The sequence below is a fragment of the Bombina bombina genome, chromosome 4, assembly GCF_027579735.1.
Source record: "Bombina bombina isolate aBomBom1 chromosome 4, aBomBom1.pri, whole genome shotgun sequence".
NCBI classification, from domain to species: domain Eukaryota; kingdom Metazoa; phylum Chordata; class Amphibia; order Anura; family Bombinatoridae; genus Bombina; species Bombina bombina.
In genome coordinates, this window is record NC_069502.1 from 791,425,410 (window position 1) to 791,448,650 (window position 23,241).

The following is a 23,241-nucleotide window of genomic DNA, read 5'->3' on the forward strand; positions in this document are numbered from 1 at the left end:
TAATAATTCTGCACTCCCTGTAATGAATTTGATACTTATTTGAAAAACAACAGATCCATTACTAATAAATATACAAATGCATCTGCATATAAGCATATCTATATATAAGCAAATCTACATATAGGCTGCTAGATCCAGGTCAACATTAAGACCTCTGGGATGTAAAAATTTTTTTTTATAAATCCAGTAGGTCTCCTGCTGTCTCAGTTCCAGCAGCCTATTATGTACATTTGAAGAAATCCAATCTATAACTCTCACTTTGAGGGATGAGGGATTACAATTATGTTTTTCCCAAAAATAGTTAGGGACGCTATGTTTGATTAATTTTTCTTTGGCCCTTTTTAATATTATATATATATATATATATATATATATATATATATATATATATATATATATATATATATGTATGTGTGTGTGTTCATTTACTCTTGTTCTTATCTTCCTCTTTGTACGTCCCACATATAACAGGCCAACCCACACGTAAGCAGGTATACCGCAAAGGTGGAATCACAGGTAGTCCTGTATTTAATATCAAATTCTACTGACCCTTCTCAATTTGTAAATTTAAGGGATTTATCTACGTGGGTACACACATTACATACTTTCTTCCTACAGGCATATGTTCCTTTGGTAGCAGTAAGCCAGTTAGATTGACACGTTACTGGTAAAGGATCCCTCAATTCGCTTGGTGCCAATAGATTTTTTAGAATTTTTTCCTTTTCTGAAATTTAGCAAGGGGGTTTCTGTCAATTGAGTTCCTAAAATGGGGTCTGTTTTCAAAATGCCTCAATGCTTCTGAGAACCACTCGCTTGCTGAGGGACGCTTCAGCCATTTGCCGGTCGTGACGTCAGACGCTGCTTTCCTTGAGATCAGCGCAGTGTAAGATCTTGGATGTCGGGTTGCCAGTGGAACTTGCCGAGCAGTTCCACCTCACACTAAAGACGTTCATCTCATATGGATGCTGACTTGTCTAAATTTTAATGTAAGTGCTTATGTTTCTTTGCACTGTTTTAAATAATACATTTCTAAGCCGTTCTTGTGCTCTGCTTACTGTTGTTTATAGTTGAATACTAGTTCTGTATTGTCCCCATTTCAGGTGTAGGTGCTGTTGGAATACTAGTGCCATGTTTTTCCCATTTCAGGTGTAGGTGCTGTTGGAATACTAGTGCTGTATTTTCCCCATGTCATGTATGGGGCTGTTGGAATACTAGTGCAGTATTGTCCCAATGTCGGGTATAGGGGCTGTTGGAATACTAGTGCAGTATTGTCCCCATGTCAGGTATAGGTGGCTGTTGGAATACTAGTGCTGTATTGTCCCCATGTCAGGTATAGAGGTTGTTACTGTGATGTTATTTTAAGTGCAACATAAATGGGTTATAGTGATGTTTAAAGGGACAGTCTACCATAGAATTGTTATTGTTTTAAAAGATAGATAATCCCTTTATTACACATTCCCCAGTTTTGCACAACCAACACTGTTATATAAATACACTTTTTACCTCTGTGATTACCCTGTATTTAAGAACCTTCTTCCAGCCCCTGATCACATAACTGTGACTGTTTATTATCTATTGTCTTGCAGTTAGCGTTGTGTTGGGCTAAATCTTAAATAACTCCCTTTGTCTGTACACAGTGTTATCTATATGGCCCACGTGTACTTTTAGTCTCTTTTTTGTTGAAAAGGAATTTAAAAAGCCTGTGATAAGAGGCAGCCCTCAAGGGTTTAGAAATTAGCATTTAGCTAGGTTTAGTTTCAACTAAGAATACTAAGAGAAAAAGCAAATTTGATGATAAAAGTAAATTGGAAAGTTGATTAAAATTACATGTCCTATCTAAATAATGAGTTTAATTTTCACTAGACTGTCCCTTTTAAATGAACATTTTCAAATGGATTTTATTTTGAAAACCCCACAAAACCATTTACAACATGTCACTTGGGGATTCTGATTGGTTACAATGAGGCTGTATTTGTATATAGTAAAGTAACTGATTCCGAGCTAATTGGTTTTCTTTCTAATGACACAGTGAGTACACGGATCATCATCAATTACTGTTGGGAATATCACTCCTAGCCAACAGGAGCACCACAGTAAAGCTGTTAAGTATCACTTCCCTTCCCATAAAACCCAGTCATTCTCTTTGCCTGCGGTTCAAGGAGGAGGTGAAGTTTTCGGTGTCTGATAAGAATTTTTCTGCAATCAAGATTTTATTATTTTAAAGAAGAATAGGTTTGCTCTGGCTTTCCTGGGGTCTTGCCTAGTCCACGTCAGTCTCTTCAGTAGGGCAGTGGTGGCTTTTATGCAATTGGGAACTTGTGGGGTACAATCCGCACTGCACTTTCTCAAACAGTTTTGCTTCCCTATGTAGATAGCCTAAGTAAGCTTACTCAGTCTTTCTTTTTCCACAGGTACATGGAAGGGATGGCACCCTCCCAAGCCACTTGAGCTGTCCTTTCTGCGGGACAGATGTATATCAGGCAAGTGCCAAGATTTATTTTCTTTATTTTGGTGGAAACTTTGGCACTTAAACAGTAAATACTGCAGGGGAATGGTGTATCATAGACCCTAGGAGGGTTTATTACATTTGGTAGACAGCAGGGCACTGTGGACGATGAGGAGGGGGGAGTAATAGTTCCTACCCCAGGTTAGTTTTTTTCTTTAGCTTTGGAGGGGTCCCGGTTAATGCCTATGTGTGGTGTGTTCAGTTACTCTATACTACTTGGAGGATTTAGGTACGGCCATGCATTTTTATATTCTGCGCTTTGATGGCAGCCGGGACCACCCCTGATTACAGAGAGGCGGTCTCCTTTCCGAGGCGGCAGGCAGTTTTGGCGGACACTTTCTGTGTGTTACGGAGCGAAGGTGATTCTGCGTATGCGCAGCTTCTCTTGGCGGCTCTAGTCAGACCCGTCAGCCGTCTAATTTCAGAGTTCCGGAGTGAGAACCGTATTGTTTCTGTTGGGCTCCTAAATTTGGTCAACAGGTCAGGTAGGCACCTCAGTATAGAGCTGAGGTGTAGTGGATGCCTGGGTGTATATTAAAATATTTGCAACCTCTTATTTTTCTCATTAATATTTTGAAGAAAATATAATTTAAAGGGTCAGTAGCATTTTTTTTGGCAAAGTGAAATAAATTCAGTTTTGGGTCTAAAGATGGATCAAGAGGCCTTGCAGAATGTGGCATGTAGTCTGTGTTCCAGATATGCTGCAGCTTTCTACTCATGCAGTGCCCTGCGTTTCCTCTCACGCTCCGGTAGGAGTTAGACATTGCTACCCAAATATCATCTGCGGTATCTGAGCGCAAAAGGAAATTTAAAGAATTGTGAGTAGGCTTTCTGATCCAGCTGTGGCTACTCAGGGTGCTTCCTTCCAGAAGTCTGAGGAGGAAGATACTTCAGTAGCGTCTGAGGGTGAAATCTCAGACTCAGACAGTATAATTCCTTTTTCTGATGCTGAAATTGTATGCTTCTGATTTAAGCTAGAACACCTCCTCCTGTTACTTAAGGAGGTTTTGGCTACCTTGGACAACTCCGATACGACTAGAGTAGTCAATCCTAAGAAATCTAGTAAACTGAACAAGTACTTTTATGTTCCCTCCGCAGTGGAGGTATTCCCTGTACCATTATTAGAGATTATTGCATGGGAGTGGGAGAGACCTGGAATTCCTTTCAAGGGTCAATTTCCACTTTGGCTAAGAGAACCACTATTCCCATTGAGGGATAGCTGTTCCTTTAAGGATCCTATGGATAAGACGTTGGAGGGATTGCTTAAGAAGATGTATGTTCATCACTACAACCCAGTTTTTTAGTCACGGTTGGGGTGAAACCATATTTTGTTAGATCTAGGGCACTTAATATCCTAATAAAGGTAACTAACGTTACAACATTATACATACTTGATTACTGGAAACTACAACCTAGTTATTTTGTCACACCAAGGTATCTGTACAACATCTGCTTATAAGGGATAAGTATATTAATTTATCTCTATAGCATTATATACTACTCTCTGTATAGTTATCAAGAATTTTATTAGCTTATTCCACAATATTAGTTAGACATTATCAGATGTAGTCAATGCTCAAGACATCTCAACAATGATACTCTATTTAAATAGCATTTAATAATCAGAGCAACATCTTGGAGCTTTGTCTCCTAATCACACTAGTACTACCAACAACAATTATCATTACTTTGTGGCGCAAATTACCATTATTTTTGGAACGTGTGCTATCCCTTTTTTTAGCACAATTTCAATATCTACCCATGCAAGATAAGTCACTCAACTAGATACTGCTTAGGAGAGACTTACAACACATTGTTTTTAAAAAAAAATTGTCCCATTTTTAACTTATATTAATAAAGTTTTTTATTTTAACTGCTACTTTTCCCCTTATAGTGAAACTCAATTATTAGTGTGTTTCCATTTGAAGCAATTTTTCACAGTAGATTGTAGACCTTTTCACATTAGTTGGTCTTCACTATCTGGCCAATATAGAGGTGTTGAGTGCTTCCTAGATTACACATCTTTCTGAAGGTTTACACCTTCTTTAGCGTATGTTCATCGGGGTCTGCAATGGCAGCCTGCGGTGTGTATTGCCACTGTCACCAGTGCGGCAGCCTACTGGTTTGATGCGTTGTCTGATTCTATTCAGAGAGATACTCCTCTTGAGGAGATCCAGGATAGGATTAAGACTCTTAAGTTGGCCAATTCCTTTATCACGGATGTTTCCTTACAAGTCATTAAGCAAAAATATCTGACTTTGCGGTACTAGCTCGCAGAGCCTTATGGTTGAAATCTTGGTCTGCAGATGTTTCATCGAAGTAAAAAATGTTGGTGATTCCCTACAAGGGTAAGACCTTGTTTGGGCTGGGCTTGGCCGAGATTATTTCAGATATTACAGGAGGAAATGGACATTTCCTCCCACAGGTTAAGAGAAATACAGAATAGAAAGGGTAAGTCTTCCCCTCCCTCTTCCAAGAAAGAACAGTACAAGCCTTCCTGCAAGCCCAATCAGTCTTGGAACATGGGAAAGCAATTCAAGAAGCCCTCAAATGAATCAAAATCAGTATGAAGGGCCTGCCCCCGATTTGGGAGCGGATCCTTTAGGGGGCAGACTTTCTTTATTCGCTCAAGCCTGGGTTTGGGATGTTCCGGATCCCTGGGCGGTGGACATCATATCCCAGGGGTACAAACTAAAGTTCAAGACTTTTCCTCCCAGGGGCATGTTCCTCCTCTCAAAATTATCTGTAGACCAAATAAAAAGAGAGGCGCTCTTACAATGTCTCCGGGATCTTTCCGCCCTGGGAGTGATAGTTCCAGTTCCAATACAGGAACAGGGTCTGGGATTCTACTCCAATCTGTTCGTGGTTCCCAAGAAAGCGGGAACTTTCAGACCAATTTTAGACCTGAAATGTCTAAACAAGTTCCTAAGAGTACCGTCCTTCAAGATGGAAACTATACGTTCCATTCTTCCCTTGGTTCAAGAGGGTCAGTTCGTGACAACCATAGACCTAAAGGATGCATACCTTTATGTTCCCATCCACAAGGATCATCACAAGTTTCTGAGGTTCGCTTTTCTAGACAAGCACTTCCAGTTTGTGGCTCCTTCCGTTCGACCTTGCCACAGCTCCCAGAATTTTCTCAAAGGTCCTGGGGGCTCTGTTGGTGGTGATCCGGTCTTGGGGCATTGCAGTGGCGCCTTATCTGGACTACATTCTGGTTCAGGCGTCGTCTTTTCAACAAGCAAACTCTCATACGGAGATCTTGTTGTCTTTTCTTCGCTCCCACGGATGGAAGGTGAATCTGGGAAAAAGTTCCTTGGTTCCAGCTACAAGGGTAGTGTTCTTGGGGACCATAATAGACTCCCTGTCAGTGAAGATATTTCTGACAGAGGTCAGAAAAATAAGGATCTTCGACACTTGCCTTGCCATTCAGTCCTCTCCTCGGCCGTCAGTGGCTCAATGTATGGAGGTAATTGGTCTGATGGTAGCTGCCTGTGATATTTAGGTTCAAATATATTTTAAAATATAATTCACAAAGTTATTTTCATTTATTAATTAAGTTAATGTTTGTATTCATAATCTCCATAATACCATGGCTTGGAAAATATGGTCATGAATGAATACATTTTTTCTAAATGATTTGTGTAATATATCACAACTATAACTTCTTAGTTGTGAGAAACTCAATATGAGAAGTGGTAAAAGACAGATGAATTTATAAATGGTAAATGAGTATGATAAGCAATGAAAAATGATTGGAATATGGTACAGAATAATAATTGGTGATTCAGTGGAATTATGTCTATTTGAGCATAGAATGATAAACACTGAGTATGAGCTTTAGGTTACATGTAAAACTTTATATTCTTAGGTAATGGTTAGTTTGAGATTTATACTCCATTTATGAGACACAGGATATGAAAAAGTGAATGGAGATGATTAGCGACACAAGTTGATATAAGCAAAATAAGTTCAGTAATGCATTACTGTAAGTCATTGGTCCAGCATGCTACAAGTATTCGTTGGTGCACATACCTTTCTAGTTAAGGTTTGGAAGAGGTAGAAAGTCTTACTTGTTATACAGAGATTCAATGAACTTTACAAGGAGACAGGAGTGCAGCGTTCAGTCTGATCAGCGAGGTTACCGACTCTGGCGTGCTGCGCAGGAGATTGACTGTGACCGGAGATGACGTCAGCTATTGGAGGAGCGTCCGTCCACAGACTGTATTCGGCAAACAGCTGAAGTTACTGACAGCTTGCTGAAGAGAGGATAAAGCTTCCAAAAAAGTGAAAATAAAATAAAATATGTAATGCCGTAATATGCCCACAAGATAAAGGGATAAGTAAAGTTGAATCCCAATTTTTAGGATAGTGAGTTCAGGTTTTCTTTGGCTCAATATGGAACAATGTTTAGAGAGACTAGTGATAGTCACCTAAACACACTTTAATAATCAAGCAATGATTCCTGGGAAATTGTGGACTTAAATAGGATATAATTTGGGGAGGAGATCTGGTGTTAAAGGTGTAGTGTCAAACCAAATGCTGACAGATCCCCCCATTCAAGAGCCCCCTCCAGCAGACCTAGAACCCGGTTTAAAAGGAAAAGCGAGATGAAAGTCTGCCAATAAATCAGGTGCATTCAAGTCACGCAATGGAACCCATGAGTTCTCATCATCACCATAATCCTTCCAATGGACTAGGTATTCAAGTCTCCCCCTACGAATTCTGGAATCCAGAATCGCATCAACTTCGTAATCCTCAGGATCAGGTATAGTTAGTGGCGAGGGTTCCCCAGTAGGAACAGTGGATCCCAAATAAGGTTTTAAGAGAGACACATGAAATGAGGGGTGAATCTTCATAGTATGAGGTAACTTTAAAGTCACAGCATTCTGGTTGATTATTTTAAGTATTGGGAATGGACCGATGAATTGGTCAGCTAATTTTTTACTTGGTACGGGTAATTTGATATTTTTCGTGGACAACCAAACCATATCATTTGGTTTATAAACTGGAGGTGGCACCCTTTTTTTTGTCATAATACTTTTTCTGTGTTTCTTTAGCAGCAATCAAATGGTTCTGCAAAGTTTCCATTACATCTTTCAATGATTCAGTATAATTGGAAACTGACGGTGAATGGGAACAAGTTAGCGTATTCGGATAAGTACGTGGATGAAAACCATAGGTTGCGAAAAAAGGAGAAAGCTTTGTTGAAGCATTGATTGAGTTATTATAGGCGAATTTTGCGCTTGGTAACCAATCATACCAGTCATCTTGTTGAGACGAAATGAAACATCTCAAATACTGTTCAAGGGTTTGATTGAGACGTTCCGTTTGTCCATTGGACTGCGGATGAAACGCAGTTGTGAACCTGAGTGAGATTTGTAATGTTTTACATAAGTATTTCCAAAATTTAGAAGTGAACTGACTTCCTCGATCAGTTACAATGGATGTTGGTAAACCATGTAGCTTAACTACATGACTGTGGAAGAATTTTGAAGTAGTTGATGCAGTCGGAAGTCTTTTTAATGGGATGAAATGTGCCAGTTTAGTTAAATGGTCTATTACAACCATTATAGTGTTGTGACCATTAGATATAGGTAATTCTACAATTAAATCAATTGCTATCATATCCCAAGGTTTTATGGGAATGGGTAAAGGTGACAGGAGACCATAAGGTCTATGATGTTCCTTCTTTTTCTTTGCACAGGTTTCACAGTTCAAAATATAAGTATGTATGGTTGTTTTCATCTGAGGCCACCAGTATTCTCTACTGATAATTTCAGTTGTTTTTTCAATGCCTGGATGACCAGCTAAGGGGGTATCATGATGTTGTTGGATGATCTGGTTTCTCAGGTTATGTGGAACATAAATCAGACCATTGTTCATATATAGTCCAGATTCGGAATCTGGAGAACAAATAGGTGGAATTTCAGGATCTGAATGTTGTGCCTGAATTATGTCAGATGTTTCTAAAACTACTGCAGCAATGATTTTAGATGGCGGAATAATATATGTGTTGATATGAGAGTCTTCTAATGTTTCAAATGATCGAGATAATGCATCAGCTTTTATATTATTTGTACCTGGTATATGAGTAAGTGAAAAATTAAAGCGATCCAAGAATAGAGCCCAACGTACCTGTCTTGAAGACAGAGTTTTATTTTTCTTCAGATACTGAAGGTTCTTATGATCGGTGAAAACCTGGAAAGGAATTGTAGTTCCCTCCAAGAGATGTCGCCAATGTTCCATAGCTGATTTCATTGCTAGTAATTCCTTATCACCTATTGAATAATTACTCTCTGCAGGAGTTAATCTTCGAGAATAGTAGGCGATAGGATGGAGATGATCATCTTGTTTTCCAGGTTGTGAGAGTATAGCACCTATTCCAACATTGGAAGTATCCACCTCCAAGGTGTAAGGTAATTCAGGATCAGGTAAACTCAACACAGGTGCTGTTGTAAACTTCCCCTTTAAATCTTGGAAAGCTTGCTCAGCGCTGGAATCCCAAATGAATTTTTGTTTACCTGTCAAACGGGTTAAAGGTTGGACAATGGTTGAAAAGTGATTAATGAACTTTCTGTAAAAGTTTGTGAAGCCCAGAAATCTTTGTAAAGATTTTAAACTTGTAGGTCTTTGCCAATTGATTATAGCTGTTACCTTCTCTTGATCCATTTGAATACCTTTAGGAGATATTATGTATCCCAAAAATTTGATGGTGTCTTTATGAAACTGACATTTTTCCATTTTAGCGTATAATTGATGATCTCGAAGAGTGGAAAGAACCCATCTCACGTGTTTTCTATGGTCCTCTAGACTTTTGGAATATATAAGAATATCATCTAGATAGACTATTACGCACACATCCATAAGTTCTTTAAAGATCTCATTTATAAAGAACTGGAATGTGGCAGGGGCATTCGTCAGTCCAAAAGGCATTACATTATATTGGAATAACCCATATCTGGTTCTGAAAGCCGTTTTCCACTCATCTCCGGATCTCATACGTATTAAATTGTATGCTCCCTTAAGGTCTAACTTAGTGAATATGGTTGCTCCACTAAGTCGTTCAATTATCTCCGGGATGAGTGGTAATGGGTATCTATTTTTTATGGTAACAGAGTTGAGGGCTCGGTAATCTATAATTGGCCTAAGAGTACCATCTTTGTTAGTAACAAAAAAGATGGCTGAGGCTATAGGAGATGAAGATGGTGAAATAAAACCTTTTTTAAGGTTTTCGTCCAGGTATTCTCTAAGCTGTTTCAATTCTTTTTGTGAAAGAGGAAATATTTTTCCTGTTGGTATTTCTACCCCTGGTTTAGTGTCAATAGGACAATCAAAATGTCTATGAGGTGGGAGAGATTCAGCATTTTTTAAATTAAACACATCATTGAACTCATGGTATTCATTAGGTAATTTGGAGGCTATGTGTCCTATATTAACATATGGGTAACATGTCTTTAGGCAATATTGTGATTGGAAAGTGATTTGATTTTGGGTCCAATCTATTGATGGGTTATGTTTTTGTAACCATGGTAACCCGAGTATTATGGGATGAATTGAACTAGGGATGATATCATATGTTAAAAATTCTTTGTGTCCATCTGGTGTGATGGTTAACAATGGGATTGTGTGATGAGTGATAGGTCCCTTTGAAATCTGAGTACCATCTATTACCCTTACAAAGACAGGAGAAGATTTCTGCAGAATAGGTATTTTATTTTGTTTTACAATAAATTCATCAAGGAATATACCATCAGCTCCGGAGTCAATAATGGCTTCGTTCTGAAGTTGTAGACTGTCCCACTGTAAAGACAATGTTATTGATAGGTAAGAAGGGTTTTTCAATTTATTAGATGTATAGTTAAGTGTCAACGTACCCTTCTTTTGACGAGAGAGGACAGGACATGATGTTACATCATGATCTTTATTTGCACAATAGAGGCAAAGATTAGCGGATCTTCTTCTTTGTTTTTCTTCAAAACTAAGAGGTCCGCGAATGGTACCTATTTCCATTGGCACAGGTGTTGAGTGGGACTTATCTTGATAAGATGGAAAAGATCTTTTGGGGGTGCTTTCAAAATGATGTTTTTCAATCTTCCTTTCGCGATATCTCCTATCCATGGCTATGGACAACTTGATTAAAGATTCCAAGCTTTCCGGAAAATCCACTCTGGAAAGTTCATCTTTTAGATGTTCAGATAAACCTAGACGGAACTGGTTTTTTAGACTTACTGAGTTCCACTCAGAATCTGTGGCCCATAGCTGAAAATCCGCTATGTAATCTTCCACTGGTCTTTTTCCTTGTTTAAGTGATCTTAATCTATGTTCGGCGGTTTGCTGTTTATTTATGTCATCATAAAGTACAGCCATTGTTTGGAAAAAGTTTTCCAGGGAATTTAATATTGGATCTTCTGTTTCTAGAAATCTGTCTGCCCATGCTCTGGGCTCCCCAGAGAGGTAGGAGATGGTGGTGAAAACTTTAATTTTATCAGTTCGGTAGGTTCGTGGTTTTAAAGTAAATAATAGGATACAAGCGTTCTTAAACTCACGAAATTTCGTGCGATCACCAGCAAATGGTATTGGGGGGTTAACCTGGGGTTCAGGAGTTTCAGTAGCTTTATGGGTGACATATTCATTAAGTATTCTTTTTAGTGTACTGTTTTCATTTTTTATTTCAGTTAAACCTTGGGCCAATATTTCCACTTTCTGGTTTAATGAGGAGATTTGATTTGCCATTTCAACAGGATCCATGTTATACCTGGAAATATGTAGCTATGATTAATTATTTATTTTTTCAGGCTTGATTATTCTGTGATATTTAGGTTCAAATATATTTTAAAATATAATTCACAAAGTTATTTTCATTTATTAATTAAGTTAATGTTTGTATTCATAATCTCCATAATACCATGGCTTGGAAAATATGGTCATGAATGAATACATTTTTTCTAAATGATTTGTGTAATATATCACAACTATAACTTCTTAGTTGTGAGAAACTCAATATGAGAAGTGGTAAAAGACAGATGAATTTATAATTGGTAAATGAGTATGATAAGCAATGAAAAATGATTGGAATATGGTACAGAATAATAATTGGTGATTCAGTGGAATTATGTCTATTTGAGCATAGAATGATAAACACTGAGTATGAGCTTTAGGTTACATGTAAAACTTTATATTCTTAGGTAATGGTTAGTTTGAGATTTATACTCCATTTATGAGACACAGGATATGAAAAAGTGAATGGAGATGATTAGCGACACAAGTTGATATAAGCAAAATAAGTTTAGTAATGCATTACTATAAGTCATTGGTCCAGCATGCTACAAGTATTCGTTGGTGCACATACCTTTCTAGTTAAGGTTTGGAAGAGGTAGAAAGTCTTACTTGTTATACAGAGATTCAATGAACTTTACAAGGAGACAGGAGTGCAGCGTTCAGTCTGATCAGCGAGGTTACCGACTCTGGCGTGCTGCGCAGGAGATTGACTGTGACCGGAGATGACGTCAGCTATTGGAGGAGCGTCCGTCCACAGACTGTATTCGGCAAACAGCTGAAGTTACTGACAGCTTGCTGAAGAGAGGATAAAGCTTCCAAAAAAGTGAAAATAAAATAAAATATGTAATGCCGTAATATGCCCACAAGATAAAGGGATAAGTAAAGTTGAATCCCAATTTTTAGGATAGTGAGTTCAGGTTTTCTTTGGCTCAATATGGAACGATGTTTAGAGAGACTAGTGATAGTCACCTAAACACACTTTAATAATCAAGCAATGATTCCTGGGAAATTGTGGACTTAAATAGGATATAATTTGGGGAGGAGATCTGGTGTTAAAGGTGTAGTGTCAAACCAAATGCTGACACTGCCATGGACATCATTCCGTTTGCTCTGTTCCATCTCAGACCTCTACAGTTATGCATGCTCAGGCAATGGAATGGGGACTATGCGGATCTGTCTCCATGAATAGATCTGGATCAGGCGACAAGAAAATCTCTTCCGTGGTGGTTGTCTCAGGAACACCTCTCCCAGGGAACCTGCTTCTGCAGACCTACCTGGGTGATTGTGACCACGGATGCCAGCTTGCTGGGATGGGGAGCAGTCTGGGGCTCGTTGAAGGCTCAGGGTCTATGGACTTGGGAGGAGTAAGTTCTCCCCATAAACATCCTAGAGCTGAGGGCAATCTTCAATGATCTACTGGCCTGGCCTCAGCTTCAGCCCGGTTTATCAGGTTAGACAACATAACTTTGGTGGCTTGCATCAACCACCAGGGAGGAACTCGGAGTTCTTTGGCCATGACAGAGGTGGCCAAAATGATTCAGTGGGCGGAGACCCACAACTGCTGTCTGCTATCCACATTCCATGAGTGGACAATTGGGAAGCGGATTTTCTGAGCAGACAGACCATTCACCCGGAATCTGATCCTCAAATGCGGGCAGGCGGAGCTAGATCTCATGGCTTCTTGGCAGAATGCCAAGCTCCCGAGGTACGGTTCAAGGTCAAGGGATCCACAGGCAGTCCTGATAGATGCGCTGACGGTGCAGTGGAATTTCAGTCTAGCATACCTGTTCCCACCGTTCGCTCTCCTTCCACAAGTCATTGCTCGGATCAAGCAGGAGAGGGCTTTGGTGATTCTCATAGCACCGGCGTGGCCTCACAGGATCTGGTATACAGACCTAGTGGAAATGTCATATCTTCCACCTTGGAGACATCCGCTGAGGAATGACTTTCTACTTCAAGGGCCCTTCCTTCATCCAAATCTCGTTTCTCTGAAGCTGACTGCTTGGAGATTGAAGCGTGGGTTTTTCGGAGTCGGTCATTGAGACCTTGATCCAGGCTCATAAGCCTGTTACTAGAAAGAATTACCATAAATATGGCATAAATATCTGTACTGGTGTGAATCCAAAGGTTTCTCGTGGAGTCAGGATTCCTAGGATTTTGTCTTTTCTCCAAGAAGGTCTGGAGAAGGGTTTGTCAGCAAGTACTTTGAAGGGTCAAATATCTTCCTTATCTATTTTGTTGCATAAGCGTCTGGCGGATATGCCAGATGTGCAATCCTTTTGTCAGGCCTTGGTCAGAATCAGGCCTGTGTTTAAACCTTTTACTCCTCCCTGGAGTCTTAACCTTGTTCTTAAAGTTCTTCAGCAGGCTCCGTTTGAGCCTATGCATTCCTTAAATATTAAGATGTTATCTTGGAAAGTTTTGTTTCTTGTTGCCATTTCTTCTGCTCAGAGAGTCTCTGAACTCTCGGTGTTGCAATGTGATTCCGCTTATCTTTCATTCTGATAAGGTGGTTCTATGTACTAAGTTAGGGTTCTTTCCTAAAGTGGTTTCAGAATATTAACCTCTTAAGGACATATGACGGAATTTTTCCGTCATAAAACAATTGAGCAAACTGAAAGCTGTGTCCTTAAAGGGTTAATCAGGAAATCATTGTTCCTTCTTTGTGTCCTAATCCTTTTTCTCATAAGGAGCGTTTACTGCACAATCTAGATGTGATGCGTGCATTGAAATTCTATTTGCAGGTGACTAAGGATTTTCGCCAGTCTTCTGCCTTGTTTGTCGTTTTCTCTGGGAAATGCAAGGGTCAGAAAGCTACGGCTACTTCTCTTTCTCTCTGGCTGAGGCGTATCATTCGTTTGGCCTATGAAACTGCTGGACAGCAGCCTCCTGAGAGTATCACGGCTCATTCCACGAGGGCTTCTTCATGGGCTTTCAAAAATTAAGCTTCTGTGGAACTGATTTGCAAGGCTTCAACTTGGTCCTCTCTACATACTTTTTCCAAATTTTATAAATTTGATACTTTTGCCTCTGCTGAGGCTTCTTTTGGGAGAAAGGTTCTTCAAGCAGTGGTGCCTTCTGTTTAGGTTCCCTGTCTTGTCCCTCCCTTATCATCTGTGTCCTCTAGCTTGGGTATTGATTCCCAACAGTAATTGATGATGATCCGTGGACTCACCGTGTCATTAGAAAGAAAACAAAATTTATGCTTACCTGATAAATGTATTTATTTCTTGACACGGTGAGTCCACGGCCCGCCCTGTATTTTTCAGACAGTTTTTTTTTATGTAAACTTCAGGCACCTCTGCACCTTGTGTTGCTTCCTTTCTCTCCTTTTCCTTCGGTCGAATGACTGGTGTTTGTGGGAAGGGAAGTGATACTTAACAGCTTTGCTGTGGTGCTCTTTGCCTCTATTCCCAACAGTAATTGATGATCCATGGACTCACCGTGTCAAGAAATAAATACATTTATCAGGTAAGCATAAATTTAGTTTTACTACATGACGCATGCTATACTAACTGATATGCTCATTTTTAAAAATGGAGCACAGAAACTGTACATAGTGATTATTTTGTTGTTTACTTCAGGTGAATATGATGCTGTGAGTTCATGTAATTCTGAACAAACAGAAGATCAGTGGCTAAGCAACATGACAGAAGCAGCAAAGCAGGAAATATGTGAAATTGTTATCTTTGGTGAGTATATGTGTGTGATTTTTTCGGCACATAGGGTTCAGGTCAGTGCACATATGGGACATTCAGTGAAAAAGCTAAAAATATGTCTCTCCTTATGTATTCTATACAAGTGATGTTAGAAAGAGAACAAATAATCTTTAATTTGTGATTTTAGATGAAAATTATACTCCTATTTCATATAACACAGAGGATCAGGGGCAAAGACATGTGCCTGAAGCTCCAGAACAGGAAAAATGTGACACTATTAGTAGAGGTGAGTTTACGTTTGTGTGATAAGTAAGGAAAGGAGAAGCGCTAAAGGAATTTAGGACCCTGCTAGACTAGTGTATTCCCCTCAAAGAAGACAGTAGTGACAATGTTGTGAATGGAGTCTAGCGCTAAAAGCACGGGTAAAGAATGTGTATATATATATATATATATATATATATATATATATATAGTGAAAAGATCTTAATTGGATGATTAGTATATTATATGTATATAAAAATTTAGCAAAGAATAGTTATTTATATGTGTTTGGTGTAGAATCTTAAATGTATATAGTTGTAACCATGTATGAATTTAAGCAAATAGAATGATCCTAGATTTTGTCCCAAAGTATTGTTTTGTGAATTTGAATATAGTTAAAGGGACAGTCAACCATAGAATTGTTATTTTTTTAAAAGATAGATAATCCCTTTATTACTCATTCCCCAGTTTTGCATAACCAACACAGTTATATTAGTATACTTGTTACCTCTGTGATTACCTTGTATCTAGGAACCTTCTTCAAGCCCCCTGATCACATGACTGTGACTGTTTATTATCTATTGTCTTAAACTTAGCATTGTTTTGTGCTAAATCTTAAATAACTTTCTGTGCCTGAACACAGTGTTATCTATATGGCCCACGTGTACTTTCTGTCTCTTTGTGTTGAAAAGAGATTTAAAAAGCCTGTGATAAGAGACAGCCCTCAAAGGCTTAGAAATTAGCACACGAGCCTACCTATGTTTAGTTTAAACTAAGAATACCAGGAGAAAAAAGCAAATTTGATGATAAAAGTAAATTGGAAAGTTGATTAAAATTAAAAATCCTGTCTGAATAATGAAAGTTTAATTTATACTTGACTGTCCCTTTAATATATAATATTTGAACAAAACCTTAATATATAAATATATATTGGCATATATCTATTTATAAACTAGAAGACACTTCTTAGTATTCGTAAGATTTAATAAAATTTCTAAAATTATACAATAGATAAAAAGGGACGTCTCCCTTTATGACATGAAATTCACTAGTACTAATGCATGAGAATACTAATTAATAACCGCAATATATCTAAGGTACCTTGCAAATATGTGAAAAGTGTCCAATAATAGAAGGAGAGCTTTAAGCTCTGAGCTGGCCGTCCTAACCGCTCTTGTCGCGGGTCGGCATTACAGGTCCCTTAGTGGTAGGCGGGTATTTTAAAAGATTATCATGTGACTCTTCCTACGTCACAGTTGTGATCCTGACAACAAATATTGACTTCCGGTTTGGTTTTTAACGGTGCCAGATAGTGATTTATGGTATGGTCTTTGCGGTCACTAGTGGTGACTAAGAATCTTTTTAGTTGCAAATACGATCTGCTCTTGTGTACTTTATTATTAATTTTGCTGTTGCTAGTAGCAACTAGGGGATAATGCTGATTAGGAAGTTTTCACAGCATCCGCTCCCAATTTCGGTATGGTCTTTAGGGTCACTTGTAGTGACCTAGGTACCAGTGGTTTACGTTTGTGCCATGTTTAAGGGAAATGGGGCACAAGTGTGTGAGTGTGCGTGACATATATGTAAGGCGCAGAGCATAATTGATAGTATGTGTGTATGATGTATCTGAGTGATGCAGGGCTCATGTGTAACTGAGGGAAGCAGGGTTTATGTGAGTGTATGCATGTGACGTGTCTGATGGACCCAGGATACAGGTGGTTGTAGCATGTGAGTGTATAACAAGTAATGTATGAGCGTTTAACATGTCTAAGGAACATTGGGTAGAGATGAGTGTACTTGTGTGGCATGTCTGAGGGACGCAGGGCATATGTGAGTGCATTTGTATAACATGTCTGGGGGAGGCAGGACACAGGTGAGTGTATGTAATGTGTCTAACCTATAGGACACAGGTCAGAGGTCAGTGTATGTGTGGGACATGTCTGTGGGGTGCAGGGCACAAGTGATCATATGTGTGTGACATATCCGAGGACTAAAGGGCTCAGGTGAGTGTATGTGTCTAACATGTATGGGGGAGGCAAGATACAGGTGAATGTATGTAATATGTCTGAGGGACCCAAGTCAGAGGTGAATGTATGACATGTCTGTGGGGCACAGATGATCATATGTGTGTGACGTATCTGTGATATTTAGTGCCCAGGTGAGTGTACGCCTATGACGCATCTAAAGGACACATGATACCTGTGGAATGTATCACGGGTGTTGTGTTTGAGGAATGCTGGCAAAAAGGAGTGTGAGAATATGCATGTAGCATGTCTGAGGAATGTAGGGCAACAGTGTGTGAATGGATGTCGTGTCTTCGGGTCACAGGGCAACTGTGAGTGTTTTTTTGTGTGGCATTTTTTAGGGATGCTGGCACAGATGAGCATATGTGTGTGATGTGACTAAGGGATGCAGGGTACAGTTGAGTGTACGTGTGTCAAATTCAGATATTTCAATTCCTTGTGCAGTACTAACAAACTTAAATGTGACCATATTTAAATGATCTATGCAGGTGAAGTTAAGACTGAAGTTACACTTAATGCTGAACAAACAAATGATCTGTATGTAAAGAGTCAGCAGGAAGCTGTGAAGCAGGAAATCGGTGACAATATCAGTACAGGTGAGTGCAAATGTGTGATGTGTCTGAGTTATCATTTGCCCCACTAAATACAAGGAGCTTTTTGGAGCCCTCGTCTCCTCCCAATAAAATGGCTTTTTCTTTTATTAAAGTCTAAGCGAAATGGGGCACAAGCGAGTGTATGTGTGTGACATCTGAGGGACTCAGTTCAGAGGTAAATGTACGTGTGACATGTCTGAGGGACTCAGGATAGAGATAGTTGCAGTGTGAAATGTGTCTGAACCAGTGAGTGTAGATGTCTGATGTATCTCAGAACACAGCACACAATTGAGGCTGCGTGTATGAGTATGACGTGTGTATGTGTGTATGAGTATGACGTGTGTATGTGTATATGAGTATGACGTGTGAATGCGTGTATGAGTATGACGCAGGAAACATGTAAGTGTACATATGTGATGTATTTGAGGACACGGGTTAGTGCACGTGTCTGACATGTCTGAGGGAGACATGACGCAGGTAAATGTATGTATTGTGTCTGAGGGTCAGAGGTCAAAGGTGAGTGTATGTGTGCGTGTGTCATGTCTGTTGGGCTCAGAGCACAAGTGATCATATGTGTGTGACGTATCTGAGGAATGCAGAGCCCAGGTGAATATATGTGTGTGAGGTGCTTGATGGAAACAGGGTTGAGTGTGACGTGTCTGAAGGACGCATGACACCAGTGGTTGCACGTGTTATGTGTTTGAGGAACACAGCACACATTTTAGTGTGAGTGTATGCATACAACGTATGACGGTCACAGGGCAACAGTGAGTGTGTGATGCGTCTGAGAGGCGCATGGCATATGTGAGTGTATTTGTGTGACATTCAGATTTTACAATTTCCTCGTGCAGTGCTAAAAAAAGTTAAAATGTGACCATATTTATATGATCTGTGCAGGTGATGTTAAAACTGAAGTTACACTTAATGCTGATCAAACAAATAATCTGTATGTAAAGAGTCAACTGGAAACTGTGAAACGGAAAATCAGTAACAATAACAATACAGGTGAGTGCACGTGTAGGATGTGTCTGAGGGATACAGATCATCTGCCCCACTAGGTACAGGGAGGTTTTTTATTAGGGGAGAGGGAGACTTTTAAGGCCATTATCTCCTCCTCCCAATAAAACACATAAATGAAAACTCACCTGTTATTTGTAGGTGATTGTAATGTAATTTATAACTGAAATTTATGTCTAAATACTATGGGCTAGATTGCAAGTGGAGCGCTAATTTATTTCATGCCCGCAAACTGATAAATGTGCCCGTTTGCGGGGACACCCGTGATAAATAACCAGCCATTACAAGTGGCTACTTATTGTTATGGCGAGCTTGCGGTAGCAATTAGCGCTGATATGATCAGATCTCTGTTTTAATTTTTTTTAAATGTGCCCCAAAAATACAGTGTAGTGTATTTTATTAATAAATAAAAATTGTAGCATTTTTATTTTTTAATAAAATTGCTGCACTAGGCAGTATTTTGGTGGTAAATTTTGCGGGAGTGGGGTGAAAAAAAATGGCACTTAAAATTTCCTTTACTTTGCTGTCTAAGGGAGATATGTGTAATCAGTAAATATATATTTACAGTATACGCTTATATACATATATATTTGTGTTAATATGTGTTTATTCACATATAAACACATAAATATATATGTACATAATATATGTATGTATGTTGCTGCCATTGCTGCGCAACTTACCGCCTTTGCTGTGCTAATTCTTATGCCTTGTCTCATAGCATGAGAACGAGGCTGCCATTGGAGCCTATGGAAGTGCACTCTCATGAGCGCAATGCAAATGGAAGCTGTCAACTTGTATTACCAGCACACATTAGCGTGCGCTGGTATTACTTAGTGGCGCGCTAATATTGTTTTCACAAGAGCAATATTTAGTGCTCCACTTGTAATCTAGCCCTATGAGTGCAAAAGACTCAAAATGGCTAAACACAGGAGTATGATAATTTGTTTACTTTTATTTACGAAAAAAATATTTTTGTCAGAACATTATAAAATCCCTTAATATATCTGACATCTTCTGACTTATCTATGTGTTACATTTTCACCGACAAGCAATACAGGTCATGTTTTAGAAGATTGTATTACAGCAGAATGTGTAAGTTATCTGCTTCTTTAAATTTGTTTGTCCACTGTGTCTGTATACAGTATTCACAGTTGACTTGTGATCTGTAAAATTGCATAAAAACCTCACTTTTTTCTGCTGCTAATATCTCCCCTTGTACAACCAACCGCTCTATTTGCAATTCCTGCTGCATTAGTATAGTGCTTACCTACCTTTATGTCATCTTAAATAATAATTACCTACGTTTATTCCTCTTGTGTTCCTGATAGTAACGTTTTATAAAAAAATTAACCAGTATTTGTGTTTTATTCCTCAATACATAATTTGGTACTTTTTATATTGAGACACCAGTCATTTGCGCCTTCCTCTTTTTTTTTTAAATTCTATGAAATTGCTTTAAAAATGTAAACATTGTTGCAAGTGTTTGTATTGTGTAAAAAAAGACACACTTTCCTTGAAGTCTAAACACAACAAGCCCCTGCAATAAACTCTGGGTTATGCCACCACATACTGACCCACTATATTGTGTGATACAATACCTGCAGCACCGTGATTCACAGTTTACAAATACTCAATTTTATTCTTGCACAGAGGGAACAAGAGAGACAACGTTTCGGGCTATCTGCCCTTATTCATGTCATAACAGGTAATACCCAAAATGCTCACCTTTATACACTATCACAGGTGGTTTAACATGTTGCCCCTTTAAGGAGGGGTGGTAATAGAGAACTCTATCTCAAGAGGCGAGAAGCACATTTATGTATTAGATTCTATGTATCCAAATGGAATGAATAGAGGTATGGAATGGAATCTATCTATATAGTTATTTGCTGCCACAATGTTCTGTTTGTTTTTAAATGTAATTATAATTGATACCACTAGGTGGAGATATAGTAGAAATAAACTCTGTAAAGATTATGAAGGAGTTAATGAGAATGTTAAACTAATTGAACCACCTGTGATTGTGTATAAAGGGGAGCATTTTGGGTATTACCTGTTATGACATGAATAAGGGCAGATACCCCGAAATGTTGTTCCTTCTGTGCAAGAATAAAATTGAGTATTTGTAAACTCTGAATCACGGTGCTGCTGGTATTGTATCATTGTTTATTGTTTGGGGTTGCAGGCCCCTACAGCGTGCACATGAACTATTAGAAGGTGCTGGACAGTGATATTGATTATCCACTATATTGTGTGCACTGATTGATTTAAACTCTCTGCTCTTTACCTTTTAATTATAACCAGAAGCAAACCTAAAATTGCACAACCCAAGGCTCAGATTAAACCTACAGCACCAGTAGTGTCTAGAAAATGGGCTCTGGCTCATGAAAAATGCTTTGGTCTTGCTCCCAGCCACTCCTCTTCCCTTTGCATTGCCTGCACTTCTGGCCCAGACACTTTCTTACTTTTTCCAGCTTCTTTGTTTCCTTGTAGCAGACATACTCTGTTCTCTCTTCCCTCCAACTCTTACAGCATGTGTGGCCGACCCAGAGGTAATGAACATTTTATTCCTATGCGTGTTCCAGACAATCAAGGGATTAACCCTCTACTGTGCATATTGTTTACAGCTGTGATTTGAATCTGTGGCCATGTGGGTTAGGGCAAGCAGGAGTTAGATCACTGTTTTTGGATGGTACTGGGAACCAAAGGGTTAAGTTTTTGTTTTTTTTGTCAGTGTGATCAGTTCATTATCTGCTTCATTTTCTATCGGCTAGATTACAAGTTTTGCGTTATGAGCGGCTCGGTACTGACTTGCAAGTTATTTCCACCGCTCACCTCCCTATAGCGCTGCTATTACAGGTTTTCATAAAACCGGCGTTAGCAGGCAATATTGCAGCATTGAGCTCCATACCACACACAAATACCAGCGCTGCTTTTAACTGGTTTTACGTACTCGTGCACGATTTCCCCATAGACATCAATGGGGAGAGCCGGCTAAAAAAAAAGCCTAACACCTGCAATAAAGGAGCGTAAAGCTCCGTAACGCAGTCCCATTGATTCCTATGGGGAAAGAAAATTTATGTTTACACCTAACACCCTAACATAAACCTAACATAAAATCTAAAAAAAACCTAAGCTCCCCATTGCCCTGAAAAGGGCATTTGGATGGGCATTGCCCTTAAAAGGACATTTAGCTCTTTTTCAGCCCAAACCCTAAACTAAAAATAAAACCGACCCAATAAACCCTTAAAAAAAACCTAACACTAACCCCCGACGATCCACTTACAGTTTTTGAAGACCGGACATCCATCCTCAATGAAGCCGGGAGAAGTCTTCATCCAAGCGGCAAGAAATCCTCAACGAAGCCAGGAGAAGTCTTCATCCAAGCAGCAAGAAGTGGTCCTCCAGGCGGGCAGAATTCTTCATCCAGACGGCATCCACTATCTTCATCCTTCCGACGCAGAGCGGCTCCATCTTCAAAGACATCCGGCGCGGAGCATCCTCTTCTGTCGACGACTTTTCAAGAATGAAGGTTCCTTCAAGGGACGTCATCCAAGATGGCGTCCCTTGAATTCCGATTGGCTGATAGAATTCTATCAGCCAATCGGAATTAAAGGTGAAAAAATCCTGTTGGCTGATGCCAATCAGCCAATAGGATTGATCTCGCATTCTATTGGCTGTTCCAATCAGCCAATAGAATGTGAGCTCAATCCTATTGACTGATTGCATCAGCCAATAGGATTTTTTCACCTTTAATTCCGATTGGCTGATAGAATTCTGCCCGTCTGGAGGACCACTTCTTGCCGCTGCGGATGAAGAGTTCTGCTCGGCTGGGTGAATACAAGGTAGGGAGATCTTCAGGGGGGTAGTGTTAGGTTTATTTAAGGGGGGTTTGGGTGGGTTTAGAATAGGGGTATGTGGGTGGTGGGTTGTAATGTTGGGGGGTGGTATTGTGTTTATCTTTACAGGCAAAAGAGCAGTTTTCTTTGGGGCATGCCCCGCTAAAGGTCCTTTTAAGGGCTGGTAAGGTAAAAGAGCTTTGAACTTTTTTAATTTAGAATAGGGCAGGGAATTTTTTTTATTTTGGGGGGCTTTATTATTTTATTAGGGGGCTTAGAATAGGTGTAATTAGCTTAAAAATCTTGTAATATTTTTTTTTATTTTTTGTAAATTAGTGTTTGTTTTTTTGTGTAATTTAGTTTAGATTATTTTATTGTATTTTAGTTTAGATATTTGTAGTTTATTTAATTTATTGATAGTGTAGGTGTATTTGTAACTTAGGTTAGGATTTATTTTACAGGTAAATTGGTAATTATTTTAACTAGGTAGCTATTAAATAGTTATTAACTATTTAATAGCTATTGTAACTAGTTAAAATAAATACCAAGTTACCTTTA

General features: G+C 39.1%; 1 protein-coding gene across 3 annotated transcripts in view; it reads left to right on the top strand.

Moving 5' to 3' along the window:
• LOC128656977 (oocyte zinc finger protein XlCOF7.1) overlaps positions 1–23,241 on the top strand; it is a 105,571-nt gene that overhangs the window by 17,875 nt on the left and 64,455 nt on the right. For all 3 annotated transcript variants that reach the window (XM_053711185.1, XM_053711184.1, XM_053711186.1), the window contains 4 exons: positions 14,872–14,979; positions 15,134–15,232; positions 17,720–17,827; positions 18,722–18,829. In XM_053711185.1, coding sequence (XP_053567160.1) covers positions 14,872–14,979; positions 15,134–15,232; positions 17,720–17,827; positions 18,722–18,829 — 423 coding nt within the window. The remainder of the gene's footprint in view (positions 1–14,871; positions 14,980–15,133; positions 15,233–17,719; positions 17,828–18,721; positions 18,830–23,241) is intronic.